The 15168-nt window shown below is 48.7% G+C and overlaps 1 protein-coding gene across 13 annotated transcripts in view; it reads right to left on the bottom strand.

Moving 5' to 3' along the window:
• Window positions 1-9622: 9622 nt before the first annotated feature.
• The window catches only part of TMCO3 (transmembrane and coiled-coil domains 3), a 31912-nt gene continuing 26366 nt past the window's right edge, over window positions 9623-15168 (bottom strand). For 7 of the 13 annotated variants that reach the window (XM_082365862.1, XM_082365865.1, XM_082365858.1 and 4 more), the window contains 5 exons: window positions 14713-14929; window positions 11966-12116; window positions 11286-11365; window positions 10442-10591; window positions 10009-10256 (listed from right to left, as the gene is read on the bottom strand). In XM_082365862.1, coding sequence (XP_082221988.1) covers window positions 10143-10256; window positions 10442-10591; window positions 11286-11365; window positions 11966-12116; window positions 14713-14929 — 712 coding nt within the window. In that variant the 3' untranslated portion in view covers window positions 10009-10142. Of the gene's footprint in view, window positions 10257-10441; window positions 10592-11285; window positions 11366-11965; window positions 12117-14712; window positions 14930-15168 lie in introns of all 13 variants that reach the window. The other 6 variants (XM_082365866.1, XM_082365868.1, XM_082365860.1 and 3 more) reach the window with 3 other exon arrangements.

The raw sequence follows: 15168 nt of genomic DNA, 5'->3' as shown, positions 1-15168 counted from the left end.
GCCTTTGGTCATTTCCCCTGCTGTCCACTTACCTTGCTGATTCAGAGAAGGGCCCTACAGCCCACCTGCTACGATGAAGCTGAGATGAAGGGAAGTCAAATGACCTTGGACAGGTCATCTCAGCCTCTCTGATGCTCTGATTCCTTTAGCTGAGAAATAAGTAGATAAAAATATAGTTCTTTGATAAGAAGACACAATTTCAAAAGCTTTACCTGTCCTACATTCCTCACTCACCTAACAGTTCTGAGGCCTGAATACGTGCCAGGTAGCATCTGAGTGCTGACACTGTGCAGATTAATAAGACAGAGGATTGGAAATTCCCTGGCGGTCCAGTGATTAGGATTCCGTGCTTCCATTGCAAGGGGGGGAAGAGTTCAATCCCTGGTTGGGGAACTAAGATCTCTCAAGCTGCATGGCACGGCCAAAAAAGAAAGAAAGAAGATACAGAATTGCTGAGAGTCAAACGGGAGAGACAGACTGCTGCAAATCAAATACGACGTACAGGGGCAAGGCTGTCTTTGTGATTGGAAGCTGGAATTGTGGAAGCACAGAGCAAGGAACGATTATGTCCCCTGCAGGCAGTCAGGGAGGGCTTCACAGCAAAGGTGACGCTGAGATGGCTATGACCAGCTGAGGTGTGTGTGTGCGAGCGTGCGTGTGCACACATGTATGCGTGTGTCCCTGCACGTGCAGAAAAGGACACATCTGGAAAGTGCCTGTAGCTGCTTACATCCGTGTCTCAGGCAGGGCAGCTATAGCCAAACACGACAGACTGGTGGCTTATAAACAACAGGAATTATTTCTCGTGGTTATGGAGGCCGGAAGTCCAGAATCAGGGTGCCAGCCTGTGCCGTTCGGGTGGGACTCTCTTTCTGGCTCACAGACAGATGCCTCGTTTTACCCTCACAGGGCAGACAGAGTGAGCTGGCTCCCTGACCTCTTCCAACACAGGCACTAATCCCATGTGTAGGGCTCCGCCCCCATGACCTACTTGCCCCCAGAGACCCCCGCCTCCAAACACTGCCTGTAGCAGAAGAAAAATAAGTTCCCCTCTATTCTAAGTTCTAGGCTGTGGCCCTTAGATCAACAAGAGAAAAGCAGAAGGTGAACGTGTGTACCTCGTGTGCACAGGGGAGCACCTAGGGGAAGACGAGTAACTCCCAGAGTGGCTTAGAACTCAGGCTTAAAGACCACGTCCAGCTAAAGTCAAAAGAAAGAAGGGTGTGCGGGAGGTGACAGGGAAACGCAGAAGACAAGTAAGGTGCCTGTGCAGATTACACCCCAGTCCTCTTCACTGACACGCATTTGTCCTGATTTCCTCATCCGCGTCCTCCTGGGACAGAGAGTTCCTTTCTGAATGTAGCTTTCCCGTGCAAAAGGGTAGCCTCTGCCCTGTTCCCAGGGCTTCTCCCGAAGGAGTGGCATGTCCTGTCACCTTTCACACCTCACTGGGGCTGCAAACATTCAGATCATAACAGTCCTACTGGCTTAGCTGGGGCCACACCTGGCTGTAAGTGATGCTAGAGATGCAGTCATCATTCTGGGCCCTTTACCTGCCTAAGCATTTCAAGCTCTATAGAAATAAGGGGGCAGGGAGCAGGCATTAGGAGACAATTATCAGTTTGTTCTGAACGGTGAAGAGAGATTTGTGTTTCAGAGAAATAAGGCATGTGGTGGGCAGAGGAGAGGTTGTAGAGCACAGCTCTGGGGACTGACCAAGAAGGGCCACAGCATCAGGGGTCACTTGAGGTCTGGACTCAGAAACAACAACAAGGGCCGAGGAAGCTGGGCGCCCACGGACGCCCACCCGGCAGCACCGGCGCACAGATGGGGCCGCGGAGGCTGGAAGGGCTCTAGGTGGCACCCAGCCGGAGCTCCTGATCCAGAGTCAGAACTGTGCACAGGAGCCTCGGCCTGGGTGGGCCTGCTCTACCCTCCAGCTCCCGGTGGCGGTGCCTCTTGGGCTCCCAGGGTGGGACGTGGCACCCGCCTCCTGCCTGTGTTAATGAGGGCACATTTCCTAACTATAGGGAGTGGCTTCAGACACCCACAGCCTCCAAAACGCAAGTGCTTGCTACCAAGAGCTGCACCTGTGGATGCCGAGGGACGGGGTAGGGGCAGCCCCGGGCCCAAGTCCACAGGCGCCAGGCGAGGACCCGGAAGGTGGATGTGGGCGGGCTGGGCAGCTGGGCAGACGGGACGGGTCAGGGAGGTCGGGGCAAGCGTTCCTGACGGTCGAGTTGCAGGCTGCGGAGGAACGTGACAGTGAGACATGGACAGACGTCCAGGGCCCAAGACCAGCACCCGGACACGCTCGGGTTGAAAACGTGCCCGTGCCGTGGGCGGCGTGCAGAGGCTGGGGTGCTCTGGGAGCTCAGTCCCCAGAGGAAGACGGAGGACACACTCCCAGGAAAGAAGACCTGGTGGCCCTGCCCCATCCCCACCTGGTCCCTGGGGGGCTCTGCCCACCCCTCCCCCACCCCGACCTGTGGACCTGCAGTCCACTGGATTGGCCAGAGGAGAGAAAGGCGGGAGGGAGAGGCTGGTCCGCGTGGCCCTCGTCCTCCCTGGCCACACTGGCTGCTGGCTGCGTCCCCCTCTGTCCACGGCTCCCGCAGGGCCCCTCAGCTGTGCCTCTTCCACGGGCCCAGGCCCGGTGAGTAACCTGCCCCAGGTGCTCACCACCTCCTACTGCTGTCAGTACCACCACCCACACCTCTGCACACCTGCCCTCGCCCCTCGCTACAGACAATGGAAAGTGGATCATGACACTTCCTGCTTAAAATTCTTCCGTGGACTGCCCTGCTTCTGAGCTGGTGAGAAACTAGGGGCGCCTGAATAAATAGACTCCGAGTACGACGTATTCTTTAGCGCATTGCTGTCTCACAAAGTGGAGGCAACGTCTCCAAGGACCCAACTCTGGAGAATGTTCCATGTGCACTTGAGAAAAATGTGTATTCTGCTCTTGTTGGGTGGAGTGTTCTATACATGTCAGTTGGTGCCAGTGCTCTACAGTGCTGTGCTAGTCCTCTGCTTCCTTGTTGACCTTCTTTCTGGGTGTTCTATCCATTATTGAAAGTGGGGTATTAAAACCTCCTATATTATGGTATGCTGCCTATTCCTTCAATTCTGTCAGTGTTTGCTTCATATATTTAGAAGCTCTGATGTTTAGCATATGTACATTTATAATTGTTATTATCTTCTTGGCGAATTTACCCTTTTATCATTGTTACAAGAGACAAGGGACATTATATTATCATTATTATAATCATATAATGTTCTTCGTCTCTTGTAAGAATTTTTTACTTAAAATCTATTTTGTGTGATATTAGTACAGCCACCCCTGCTCTCTTTTGGTTAAAAATTGCAAGTAAAATCTTCCATCCTTTCACTTTCAACCTATGTATGTCCTTAGGTTGAGAGTCAGCCTTTTGTAGATAGCATATAGTTGTATTCTACTTTTTATCCATCTGCCAATCTATGTATTGTGATATGGGAATTTAATTCATATTAATACATATTTATACATTATTTTTTCAATAACATTTATAATTATATTTTTGCATTTGCCATTTAAGTCATGTAGGAGATAAAAAGTGGAATTGAGAATCAAAAATACAATATTGGCTTTTGTATTAGCCTGTGTATTCACCCTTCACATAGGTCTTTACTTCTTCCTATGGCCTCTGGTTATTGTCTAGTGTCCTTACATTTCAACCTGAAAGACTCCCTATAGCATCTTTTGTAGAACGGGTCTAGTGGAAATGAACTCCCACTGCTTTTGTCTACCTGGGAATAGCTTACTTTCTCCCATATTTTTTGAAGCACAGTTTTGCTGGATATAGAATTCTTGATTGGCAGGTTATTTTTTTTTTCTTTCAGTACTTCAAATATGTTATCCTACTGCCTTCTGACTTCCATGGCTTCTAATGAAAAACTGGCTATTAATCTTACTGAGAATCCCTTGTAAGTGATGAGTCACATCTCATTGCTTTCAAGATTCTCAGTCTTTGTCTTTTGAGTTTGATTATAATGTGTTTCAGTGTGAATCTCTTTAACTTTACCCTACTTTGAGTTCATTGAGCTTCCTGGATTTGTAGATTCATATTTTTCATCAACTTATACACCATGACCAAGGGGAATTTACTCCAGGAATGCAAAGATAGTTCAACATAAGAAAATCAATCAATGTAATGTATCACATTAATAGAACAATATATACACACACACAAGTATATCTGTTAGATACTTGTATGCTCTGACCTGCACACTGGACTCCAGTCTGTGCTTTCTCTACTGAGGGCCATGGGGTGTAGAGGACGTTCTCAGGTCGTGCCTTAGCTGTTTGCCTACGTATGCATGCAGACTATCCCAGAGGGTTATGTTAAAGCTGATGGCATACCGGTGCCCTCACCAAGGTAAAAACTTCTCTCTTCCGTGTGGGAGTCTGGCCAGACTGCTAAGGGCTGGTATGATGCTACATGGTCACATCTTCCCCTCTGATCTAAGTGTTCATCACTCCTGGGGATCCTGCCGCAGCTAGTCTTTGTTCTGTGGTTGTGGTTGTTGTCTTATTGAACACCACGATGTTAGTTCCTGGTGCACAACATAGTGATTTGATATTTGTATGCATTATGAATTGACCACCACTATAAGTCTAGTTACAACCTGTCACCAAAGATATTACATAGTTATGGACTATATTCCCCACACTGGACATTTCATCCCCATGACTCATTTATTTTATAATGGGAAGTTTGCTCCTCTTAATTTCCGTCAACTATTTCACTCATTCCCTCACACTCCTCCCCTCTGGCAACCTGTTTGTTCCCTGTATTTATGACTCTGTTTCGGTTTTGTCATGTTTGTTCATTTATTTCATTTTTAAAGTCCACATATAAGTAAAACCATACAGTATTTGTCTTTCTCTGACGTATTTCACTCAGCATACCCTCTAGTTCCATCTATGTTCTCACTAATGGCCAAGATTTCATTCTTTTTATGGCTGAGTAGTATTCCATTGTATATAAAAACAACACATCTTCTTTATCCATTCATCTATTGATGGGCACTTAGGTTGCTTCCACATCTTGGCTATTGTAAATAATGCTGCAATGAACATAGGGGTGCATGTATTTTTTTGAATTAGTGTTTTGTTTTCTTTGGTTACATACCAAGAGTAGAATTGCTGGGTCATATGGTAGTTCTCTTTTTAATTTTTTGAGGAATCTCCATACTCTTTTCCATAGCAGCTACACCAATTTACACTCCCACCAACAGTGCACAAGGTTTCCCTTTTCTCCGCATCCTCACCAACATTTGTTATTTGTAGTCTTTTTCACAATAGCCATTCTGACAGGTGTGAGATGCTATCTCATTTGTGGTTTTGATTTGCATTTCCCTGATGGTTAGTGATGTTGAGCAGCGGTGCCTGCTGGCCATCTGTATGTCTTCTTTGGAAAAATGTCTATTCAGATACTCTGCCCATTTTTTAATCTGTTTTTTTCTTTTTTCTTTTTTTGATGTTGAGTTGTATGAGTTCTTTGTATATTTTGGAATATTAACCCTTTATTGGATACATTGTTGGCAAATATCTTCTCCCATTCAGTAGGTTACCTTTTCATTTTGTTGATAGTTCCCTTAACTGTACAAAAGCTTTTTAGTTTCATGTAGTCCCATTTGTTTATTTTTCTTTTGTTTCCCTTGCATTGAGACAGATCAAAAAATTATTGCTGAGACCAATGGCACAGAGTGTACTGCTTATGTTTTCTTCTAGGAGTTTTATGGTTTCAGGTCTTACATTTAAGTCTTTAATCCATTTTGAGCTTACTTTTGTATATGGTGTAAGAAAATGTTCTAATTTCATTCTTTTGCATGTAGCTCTCCAGTTTTCCCAACAACCACTTATTGAAGGGGCTGTCTTTTCCCCCTTGCATAATATATTCTTTCCTCCTTTGTCACAGATGAATTGACCAAATAAGTATGGGTTTATTTCTGGGTTCTCTTCTGTTCCACTGATCTGTGTGTCTGTTTTTGTGCCAGTACCATAATGTTTACTGCAGCATTGTAGTATAGTTTGAAATCAGGGAGCATGACACCTCCAGCTTCGTTCTTCCTTCTCAAGATTGCTTTGGCTATTTGGAGTCTTTATGTTTCCACAAGTTTTAGAATCATTTGTTCTAGTTCTGTAAAAAAAAAAAAAAAATGCCATTGGTATTTTGATAGGGATTGCATTTAATCTGTAGATTAACTTGGGTAGAATGATTATTTTAATATTAATTCTTCCAATCTATGAGCATGGAATATCTATTTGTGTGTTGTCTTCAGTTTCTTTCATCAATGTCTTATAGTTTTTCAAGTACAGGTCTTTTATCTCCTTGGTGAGATTAATTCCTAGGTATGTTATTCTTTTTTGATGTAATTGTAAATAGGATTGTTTTCTTAATTTCTCTTTCTGGTAGTTCATTGTTAATGTACAGAAATGCAACAGATTTCTGTATATTAATTTTGTATCTTTCAATTTTAGTGAATTTGTGTATTAGTTCCAATAGGTTTTTGGTGGAATCTTTAGGATTTTCTACGTATAGTATCATGTCATTTGCAAACAGTGAGAGCTTTACTTCTTCCTTTCCAATTTGGATGCCTTTTATTTCTTTTCCTTGTCTGATTGCTGTGGCTAGTACTTCCAATACTACATTGAATAAAAATGACAAAAGTGGGCATCCTTGTCTTGTTCCTGATCTTAGTAGAAATGCTTCCAGCTTTCACCGTTGAGTATAATATTAGCTATGGGCTTGTCATATATGGTGTTTGTTCTGTTGAGGTATGTTCAATCTATACCCGCTTTGTTGAGAGTTTTTATCATAAATGGATATTGAATTTTGTCAAAAGCTTCTTCTACATCTATTGAGATGATCATGTTTTTTAAAAATTATTCTTCAATTTGTTAATGTGGTATATCACATTAATTGATTTAGATATCGAACCATCCTTGCATCCCTGGGATAAATCCCACTTGATCATGGTGTATGCTCCTCTTAATGTGTTGTTGAATTCATTTGCAGATATTTTGTCCAGGATTTTGCAAATTCATTTGCAAATATTTTGTACAGGATTTTGCATCTATGCTCATCTGTGATATTGGCTTGTAATTTTCTTTTTTTGGAATATTGTTGTCTGGTTTTGGTATCAGGGTGATGCTGGCCTCATAGAATAAGTTTGGAAGTGTTCCTCTCTCTCCAATATTTTGGAATAGTTTGAGAAGAATATGTGTTCTTCTTTAAATGTTTGTTAGAATTCACCCGTGAGGTCATCTGGTCCTGGATTTTGTTTCCTGTGAGCTTTCTGATTACTGATTCAATTTCATTACTGGTCATCTGTCTTTTCATATTTTCTATTTCTCCCTGATTCAGTCTTGGGAGATTGTACGTTTCTAGGAATCTATCCATTTCTTCTAGGTTGTCCTTTTTATTGGTGTATCATTTGTAGTCATCTCTTACAAGCTTTTGTATTTCTGTGGTGTTGGTTGTAACTTCTCCTTTTCCATTTCTGATTTTATTTGGCCCTCCTCTCTTTTCTTCTCTCTCTCTTTCTGCTCTTTTTCTTTCCTTCTACTAGCTCTGGGGTTTGTTTGCTCTTTTTTCTAGTTCCTTTAGATGTAAGGTTAGATTATTTGAGCTTTTTCTTGTTTCCTGAGGTAGGTTTGTATCACTTTAAACTTCCCTCTTAGAATTGCATTTGCTGCATCTCATAGATTTTTGGATCACTGTGTTTCCACTTTCATTTGTCTGCAGGTATTTCTTTTTTAATTTCCTTTTTGATTTCTCCAGTGACCCATTGGTTTTTTAGTAGCACATTGTTTAGCATCCATGTGTTTGTGTTTCTGCAGTTTTTATTCTCATGGTTGATTTCTAGTCACATACTGTTGTGGTTGGAAAAGATGCTTGATATGATTTCAATTTTCTTAAATTTTTGCAGACGTGTTATGTGGCCTAGCATACGATCTAACTTGGAGAATGTCTTGATTATCTGCAAAACTTCATTTCTCCTTCAAATCTGAATAACAGCCTTACTAAGTAGAGTATTCTGGGTTGTACGTTTTTTCCTTTCATCACTTTAAATATATCATGCCACTTCCTTCTGGCCTGAAGAGTTTCTGCTGGGTCACACACAGGCCCAGAGGAAATGGTGATGGGTCAATGCTGGTATCTGGGAGGCAGGTGGTCTGCAGCCCCAGGTGCGGGGGTTAGAAGGGCTCTGAGCCTTCTGCGAGTCTGCACGGTGAGGGGAGAGAGAGGACAGGGGTTGAGAGAGGGCTCTGTGAGTTCACCATGGGGGCAGACTGGAGCAAGTTTACAGATGATAAGGACCAAGAGAGGTGAGGGTGAAGACACCGGTGAGTAAAAGGTGACGAGGCCAATCCCGGGGCTGGAGCAGAGTGGGCCTGGTGGGGGAAGCCCCCATGGCTTTGGGGAGTCCTGATGGTCTAGGCCTCTCCAAGGAGCAGGACTTTTCTAACAGCATTTCCTCTTGTCACAAAGTGTACATCTTTATTAATTACTTCAGTCTCACAGAGTGATATTAGTTCCACATTTCAGGGAAAACTTTATGTCAGCACATCAGATAGGTTTCATTCAACAAAATTTAAGAGGTCCCAGCTCTGCTGTGGGTGCTGGAGATATAAGAGAAAATAGAACACATGCCAGAGGGAGAGGCACATGGACAGACACGGTGCAGAGTTACAGGCAAGGCAGGAGAGCCTTGGTACCTCAGGTAACACCTCCCACTCCACCCAAGGATCCGGAGGGAATGGCACCGTGTGAAATGGTTTACAAATGAATAAAACCGATGCTAGTTTCTAAAAATAAGCACGTTTACATCATTTCTCCATTGATTTACTTCAGACTAGATACAATTTACTTCACCTTAATGTGTTTTAGTTAATATTACTGCAACCCATAATTTACATCTGCGATCCGTAATCACACCTAACATCTCTGTCCCTCTACACCAAGTGTTCTGGACAAATCACTGGGCTCTTAAAGCCAGTATTTATAGGAAAACTCAACTTAGGTACCCCTTAGGGAAATCTGTGTAAGGGTCAGATCTTCAGCTGTGTGGTTTTCTAAAATGGGGCACACTTTGGCCGCAGCTGTGGCTGTCTTGCCGCTTTCAGAGCTGGGAGACGGGGAGGCTGTTGTAATTGCTGACCCTGTGAGCACGTGAGACTGGATAATATATGGAATGAAAAAAAAATCATCGAAAGTAAAAAACAAAAGGGTACATAATCACCAATACACTTTTAGAATTCAAAGTCAGAACTTAGCTTATACAAATAGCTCTGCATTCATTTAGTCTCTATAAAAGTGAGGTAATAGGTGACACACCTTAATTTTCTTTTTCTTTTCTTTTTTTTGGCCGCACCATGCTGCAAGCGGGATCTTAGTTCCCCGACCAGGAATCGGACCTCCACCCCCTTCAGGGGAAGCATGGAGTCTTAACCACTGGACCGTCAGGGAAGCTCCCCCCCTCTTTGTTTTGCATCTTAATTTTAAAAACTGATAAAGATTAGTTCAACACAAAAATCTAATTAAAAAACAGGTTTTCAATAAATTTCAATTAATTATACTGATCATAAATGATTTTTATTAAGGAATGCATATTCTTGTGATTCAAAACCAAATATTTTAAAAGAATGATTTACCTGATAAAAACTGACATGAAAGTGTTGTTTAAAATTGTAATAAAAAGCAAAAGACATTTAGAAGAACTTATCTCATTTTAGAAAACATAGACTTTAAGGATTAAAAGTAACTTTCCAAACACATTGTGAGAATTAAAAGCTCACGTCACAGAAACGTTTAATAACAAATATTGACCAACGGCTTACAAGTTGTACAATAAATAAAAAAGCCTCCTAGATTTTTTCTTTACCAAAAGAACATGAACTGATGAAATAACAATAGAAAGTTAACATCAATTTCTGAAGAAAAGGCACATCCAGGCAAAAGAGTCAAGGCGATTTGTAAAACGCAGAGTTACACGTAGACGGCGCATAATCACTGCACGCAGAGGCGGGCTCCGGGAGACTCTGAGGTCCGGGAATGCGGTGACAGCTCCGGCCGGTCGCCTGGCCGCGGTCCTCAGAGGCTGGACCTTCTCTCGGGCCGGGGCGCACACCTGGCGATGGCCGCTCGCCAAAGCAGCGGGGCCAGGAGGAGGCTGAGCGTGGTCACACTCAGGATGAGGAGGTACACCTGCCGGGGGCGGGGCGTCAGCGCGGCCGGGGGCGTGTCTCCGCATCGCGGTGTGCGAGCCTCTGGTGCCCGGCCAGGAGGAGGGCGCCCCCTTCCCCAAGAGGCCCCGGGGACTGGGGCGCCCCCCCCCAACCCAGCCCTACTCCCCCTAACAACCCCGCTCCGCCAGCCGGGCAGAGACTCACCTCCCGAGAGATGACACGCGCTCTGCGCGCCCGGCTCCCCAGGACCAGAGAGAACTCGCTGACCTGGGCCAGCCCCGCGGCCACGATCCACTTGACGTACTGGCTGGTCTTGGGCAGCAGCAGAGACAGGACCAGGGCTGCCAGGACGAACTGCCAGAGCGGCAGGTCATACTCGGCCAGGCGGGGCCCGGAGCACCGCCCGCAGGAAGCAGGGCGGGTCCCGGGGGGGACCGCCCCAGCACCGCGCGGGAGGACGCAGGGAGACCCCCCGCCCGGGAAAACCAAGGCCCTCCCGCCAAGCGAATATCGTGCAGCGTTCAGAACGGAAACTTTGTTTTTAACAAAACGTAAAGAAAGCGCAGAGGAAAGCAGCCTGCAGCGGGCAGTGCCGTTCAGCCATCATCGGGGCCCTGCTCCTTCTCCTCCGCAAAGCCAGCGGCCACCGCCCAGGCCACTTCCACTCCCAGAATCCCACGCTGACAGGGGCACCTCAACAATTTGTAGTCACAGAGATCAGACAAGTGGAAAGCGGCAAAATAGTTCTCAGTGGCCGTTAAAATGTACGTTTGCATCACCAGAGCAGGGTTGGCGGTTCTTTAGACTCACTTAGAAGTCAAATTACAGAGCAAGGGTGTCACTGGAGGATCCAGAGAGCGGTTTCTCCAGTCCCAGCTTCTGAAACCCCCATTTTCAACACAAACCCTGAGACAAAGGGCCATCCCGACGCAAGAAGCCCCGGCTGCCCGAGCTGCGCTGGGCGGGGGGTGCACACAGGCAGGAAGCAGGCGCGTGGTGTGACGGGTGAAACCAAAGGCAGCGTGGACTTCGCAAGCAGGGGCCCTACCTTCATGACCACCACGGACAGCGTGAGGACCAGCAGGACGGTGAGCTCGTACAGCACGAAGGTGGGGAACACGTGGAGGCCTGTGGGACGGGGACGGGCGATCGTCCGGGCGGGCAGCCAGCCTCCCTGCCACCTCTACCTCCCCAGGCTCCTCCGCCAGGACGGGAAGGGGCAGGGTGTCTCCCACCCACTCCACCCCGAGAGCCCGAGCAGAGGGCCGGGCGACTCAGTGCTCCCCGCCCTGTTTCCACGGGCTTCAGAACCTGCCTCTCGAGGCACCCAGAGTCTCTGGGGCTCTTGGACCCACCAAGCAGTGGAGGGTGTGGGCGAGAGGCCAGGTGGCCGTGCTGTGACCACGAGCGGGACTGCCCCCCTCCACGGGGACATTCCCAGGGCAGCAGCCTCGACACACCAGTTTGATTTTTTGTATTAAAATTAGAATTTCTTCCTGCACTTGATGTGGACGTGCTGAAGTGGACCTGCCACCCTGCCGAGCGGTGGACCCTCAGGACCCCCAGGCAGGAGCCCCCGTCCCACAGCTCAAACCTTCCCTCCTTCTAAGGGAGAGTCCCTCAGACCCTAGTCGCCATGGGAACTGTTTTCGCGGCACAAGCTAAGTAGAAACACGTGTGAGCAGATGAGACCCAGTGGGAGTGTCACCCCTGGAGGAGGAGGGTCACCTATGGACGCGAAGAACACGATGGCCAGGAAGTCGCGGACGGGCTCCACGTAGGACACGACCTCCTCAGCGACCACGTGACCCTGGGAGGACACCAGGGCTCCGGCCAGGAAGCAGCCCAGCTCCATGGACACGTCCAGGAGCTCGGTGACCTGAGGGGAGGAGGACACAGGTCACGCCGGGTGCACCCGCCAGCCTCTCTGCTGAGGACACACGAGAGGGCCTCTCGGATGTGGCGGGACGTCCCCATAAAACCGCGACAAGCCGGCTTCCCTGCCCCCGCCCAGGCCCCTGCGGTGTGCTAGGAGAACCCCGCCGAAGGCACGGCAGTGGACGTCAGCTCACTGACCACGAGCGAGAGGAAACGGTCGTAAAAGTTGCAACCATCGTTCGTGTAGACTGCTGTGGACGTTTTGAGTGAGACTATTGTCCAAGATCTAAGCATTTGTGACACACTTTCTTTACCCTGAATCAATTAACAGCCCGACTCCCCTGGCATTAAAAACGTGGTGCAGAAAACTATTCCCCGCCCCCCCCGGCGCCTAGAGGAAGGAAGCGGACACGGCGTTTAACTCGGGGGGGTAAATCCAGTGACGAGAGCAGCACAGACAGACGGACGACGTTCCAGGAAGCCCCGCTGACGACCGTGTCAGAGCCCATCAGACGCCCGGGAGCGGATCCGACACGGCGCTCGCTGCCGCCACACACACACGACACACGCCCGGCAGCGCGGACGCGGACGTGGGGAGCCAAGGGCGCCTAGCGTTACGGGAACAGTCACAGAACCCCCTGTGCGTGGAAGCGGACCAGCCGAACCCGTCCCCGTGACCCAGGAGACCACGAGCAGACAGCCCGCGGAGAGGGGGCCGGGCTGGCCGCGCGCCCGCCTGGGGACAGCAGGGCGTCTGGGCCACCCATGCTCGGCCACTCGGCTTCTGTGCTGTGACCTTCGACTTCGACTTCACGGGGGTGAGGAGACGCTCGTGGAGAACAGGTCCTGACCACGGCCATCCACGCCGCGCTAGCTCGCCTCCCATGGATGGCAGGTCTCAGTGAGAGGAGAAAGCAGTACGTTTCCAGAGGACAACGCAGAGCGTCTCCGGGACCTGGGGCCGGAAAGCGTGTGTCACGCGGGATCCTGAGGTGCTGCCCCTGAAGAATGATCGCGGCCCTACACTAAAATTAGGAACTTCCGTTCAGAAAAACGTGGTCAAGAGAGTGAAAGGCAAGTCCCAAACTGGAAGACATTAGCAAAACTCTATCTGACAAGGAATATCATTCAGCCGTGGAAAGGAATGAAGCACTGACACGGGCTACAGCTCGGGATCAGCCTCTGAAACGTGCTGGTCGGGGAGAAGGGCACGGCCACCTGGGGAAACCAGCCGCGGTCACGCAGGCCCACGCGGCCCGGGCCTAGACCTGCACGTGCAGCCTCACTTCCACGGCCCGGAACGTCTAAGCACAGACGGGGCGAGCGAGCGGAGGCCTGGGGCGCTAGGCGCCTTCCCTGCAGCAGGTGCTCAGGAGACACAGCCACAGAGCGAGGCTGCTCCGGCTCAAGGGCCGCTGGGTGGCAGCACGGAGCGCCGGGTCGGAGCGCTCTGCTGGGTGTCACTCCAGAGGGGACACTCCAGATGGGGTGGAGCCACGCTCAGAAATGAAGCCGGTCACGTACGTGAACGGCTTTGAGCAAAAGCAAACCTCAGTCTTCTCCCAAGATTACGAGACACTAGCAGGCAACGCAACTGTGTAAGGAAGTTATTTTCCTCAGTTTCCTTTATAGGATTAAACTTTTCTCTTGAGCTAACTGTAGGCTCACATGCAGTTCTACGAAGTCATCCAGAGACCCCGGTACCTTCCCCTGGGCCTCCCAACGGCAGCATCTTCCCAAGTCACAGCACGAGTCCTGTGGATGTGACACCGTGGGGCCACGTGGGCCGCCCGTGGCCTCCGGGGTCCTCCCCGCCCCCCTCCCTCCTCAGCACCCGGCCAGCGGCCTTCCCCCATCTCTGATCTGTCTTCACGAACTGCACGGAAGTGGAGTGACACAGCTCCTGACCTTGGGGACTGGCTTTTCGAGTCAGCACAGCTCTCCGGCAACTCACGGACCTGCGGTTCAAAGCTGCGTGGCCACCCTGGCGTGGAGGGCCGTGGCCGGCTGAACTACGCGCCTGAGGAAGGCCATCTGGGCGGTCTGGCCCGATGGGAGCACAGCTGTTGTCACGCTCACGTGTCAGTTTCCGCGTGAACACGGGTCTTCACTTCTCTGGCGCACGTCGAGGGGCGCATCTCTTCCGTGCAGGTGATGCCCCAGATCTGGGACTGTTTATGGGGTCTCCGGCCCCTCCCCTGCTCTCCCATGAGAAGCCTGTCCCTTAACTGGGATGGCCGCCTCCAAAAGAAGCCTCTATGGTGAGCTTTTCACGTTACAGCGAAAGAAGTTATGCTGCTGACTAGCTTGTTCTCATCAAACAGAACGAAAAGTCGTTTTAAACTGTGATTCTTGCTTCGGATGCAAAGCATCTAAGACAGACTCGCACGGTTTCACACTCGCAAACACCATCCCAGCAGAGAGCTGAGCGCGCGGGCAGAAGTGCCAGGCAGCACGACTGTGCACGGATAAAAACACCAACAAGTGTCTCGCGTATGCCAACTGTTAGTAGAATGAAAGAAGAAGGACCGATCACAAGCTCTCGGTGAACAGAGGATAAGTCAGACGATGTACGTGGCGGGCATCTGGGGCCTTACCGTCAGCATGAGGAAGATGAAAGCGGAGATTCCCAGGATGAGGATCTCCTTGTTCCCCTTGCTCTCCGCGTGCAGCTTCCGGCAGTACGGTCCCACGAGGTAGGTCCTCATGACAAGACAGAAGAGGAGAACCGCAGCAAGCGAGAAGAGGACCTGCCCGACCAGGCCCAGGACCCGCAGGATCTCCATGGCGACGCTGGGAAAGAGAGGGAGACGCCTGATTCTCCTCAGAATACGCTAAAGTCCAATGAAATGACCTTTCATTCCTTTTTAACATTACAAAATAAATGACCCAAATCGCAGACATTTTCATTTCTAAATGTTAGAATAAAATCCATCAAACATTAACCTCAGAAATTAAGTTACTTGAATCGAATATAGAAGCTGAATTGTGTTGCAATTAATACTTTGGAGTAAGTACATTTTATAGGACGTAATGACTCGTGACTGACAGCT

Source organism: Balaenoptera borealis (assembly GCF_965194805.1).
Source record: "Balaenoptera borealis genome assembly, chromosome: 18".
NCBI classification, from domain to species: Eukaryota; Metazoa; Chordata; class Mammalia; order Artiodactyla; family Balaenopteridae; genus Balaenoptera; species Balaenoptera borealis.
The sequence above is the reverse complement of the archived record's forward strand: the minus strand, read 5'-3'. Positions and strand labels throughout refer to the sequence as shown.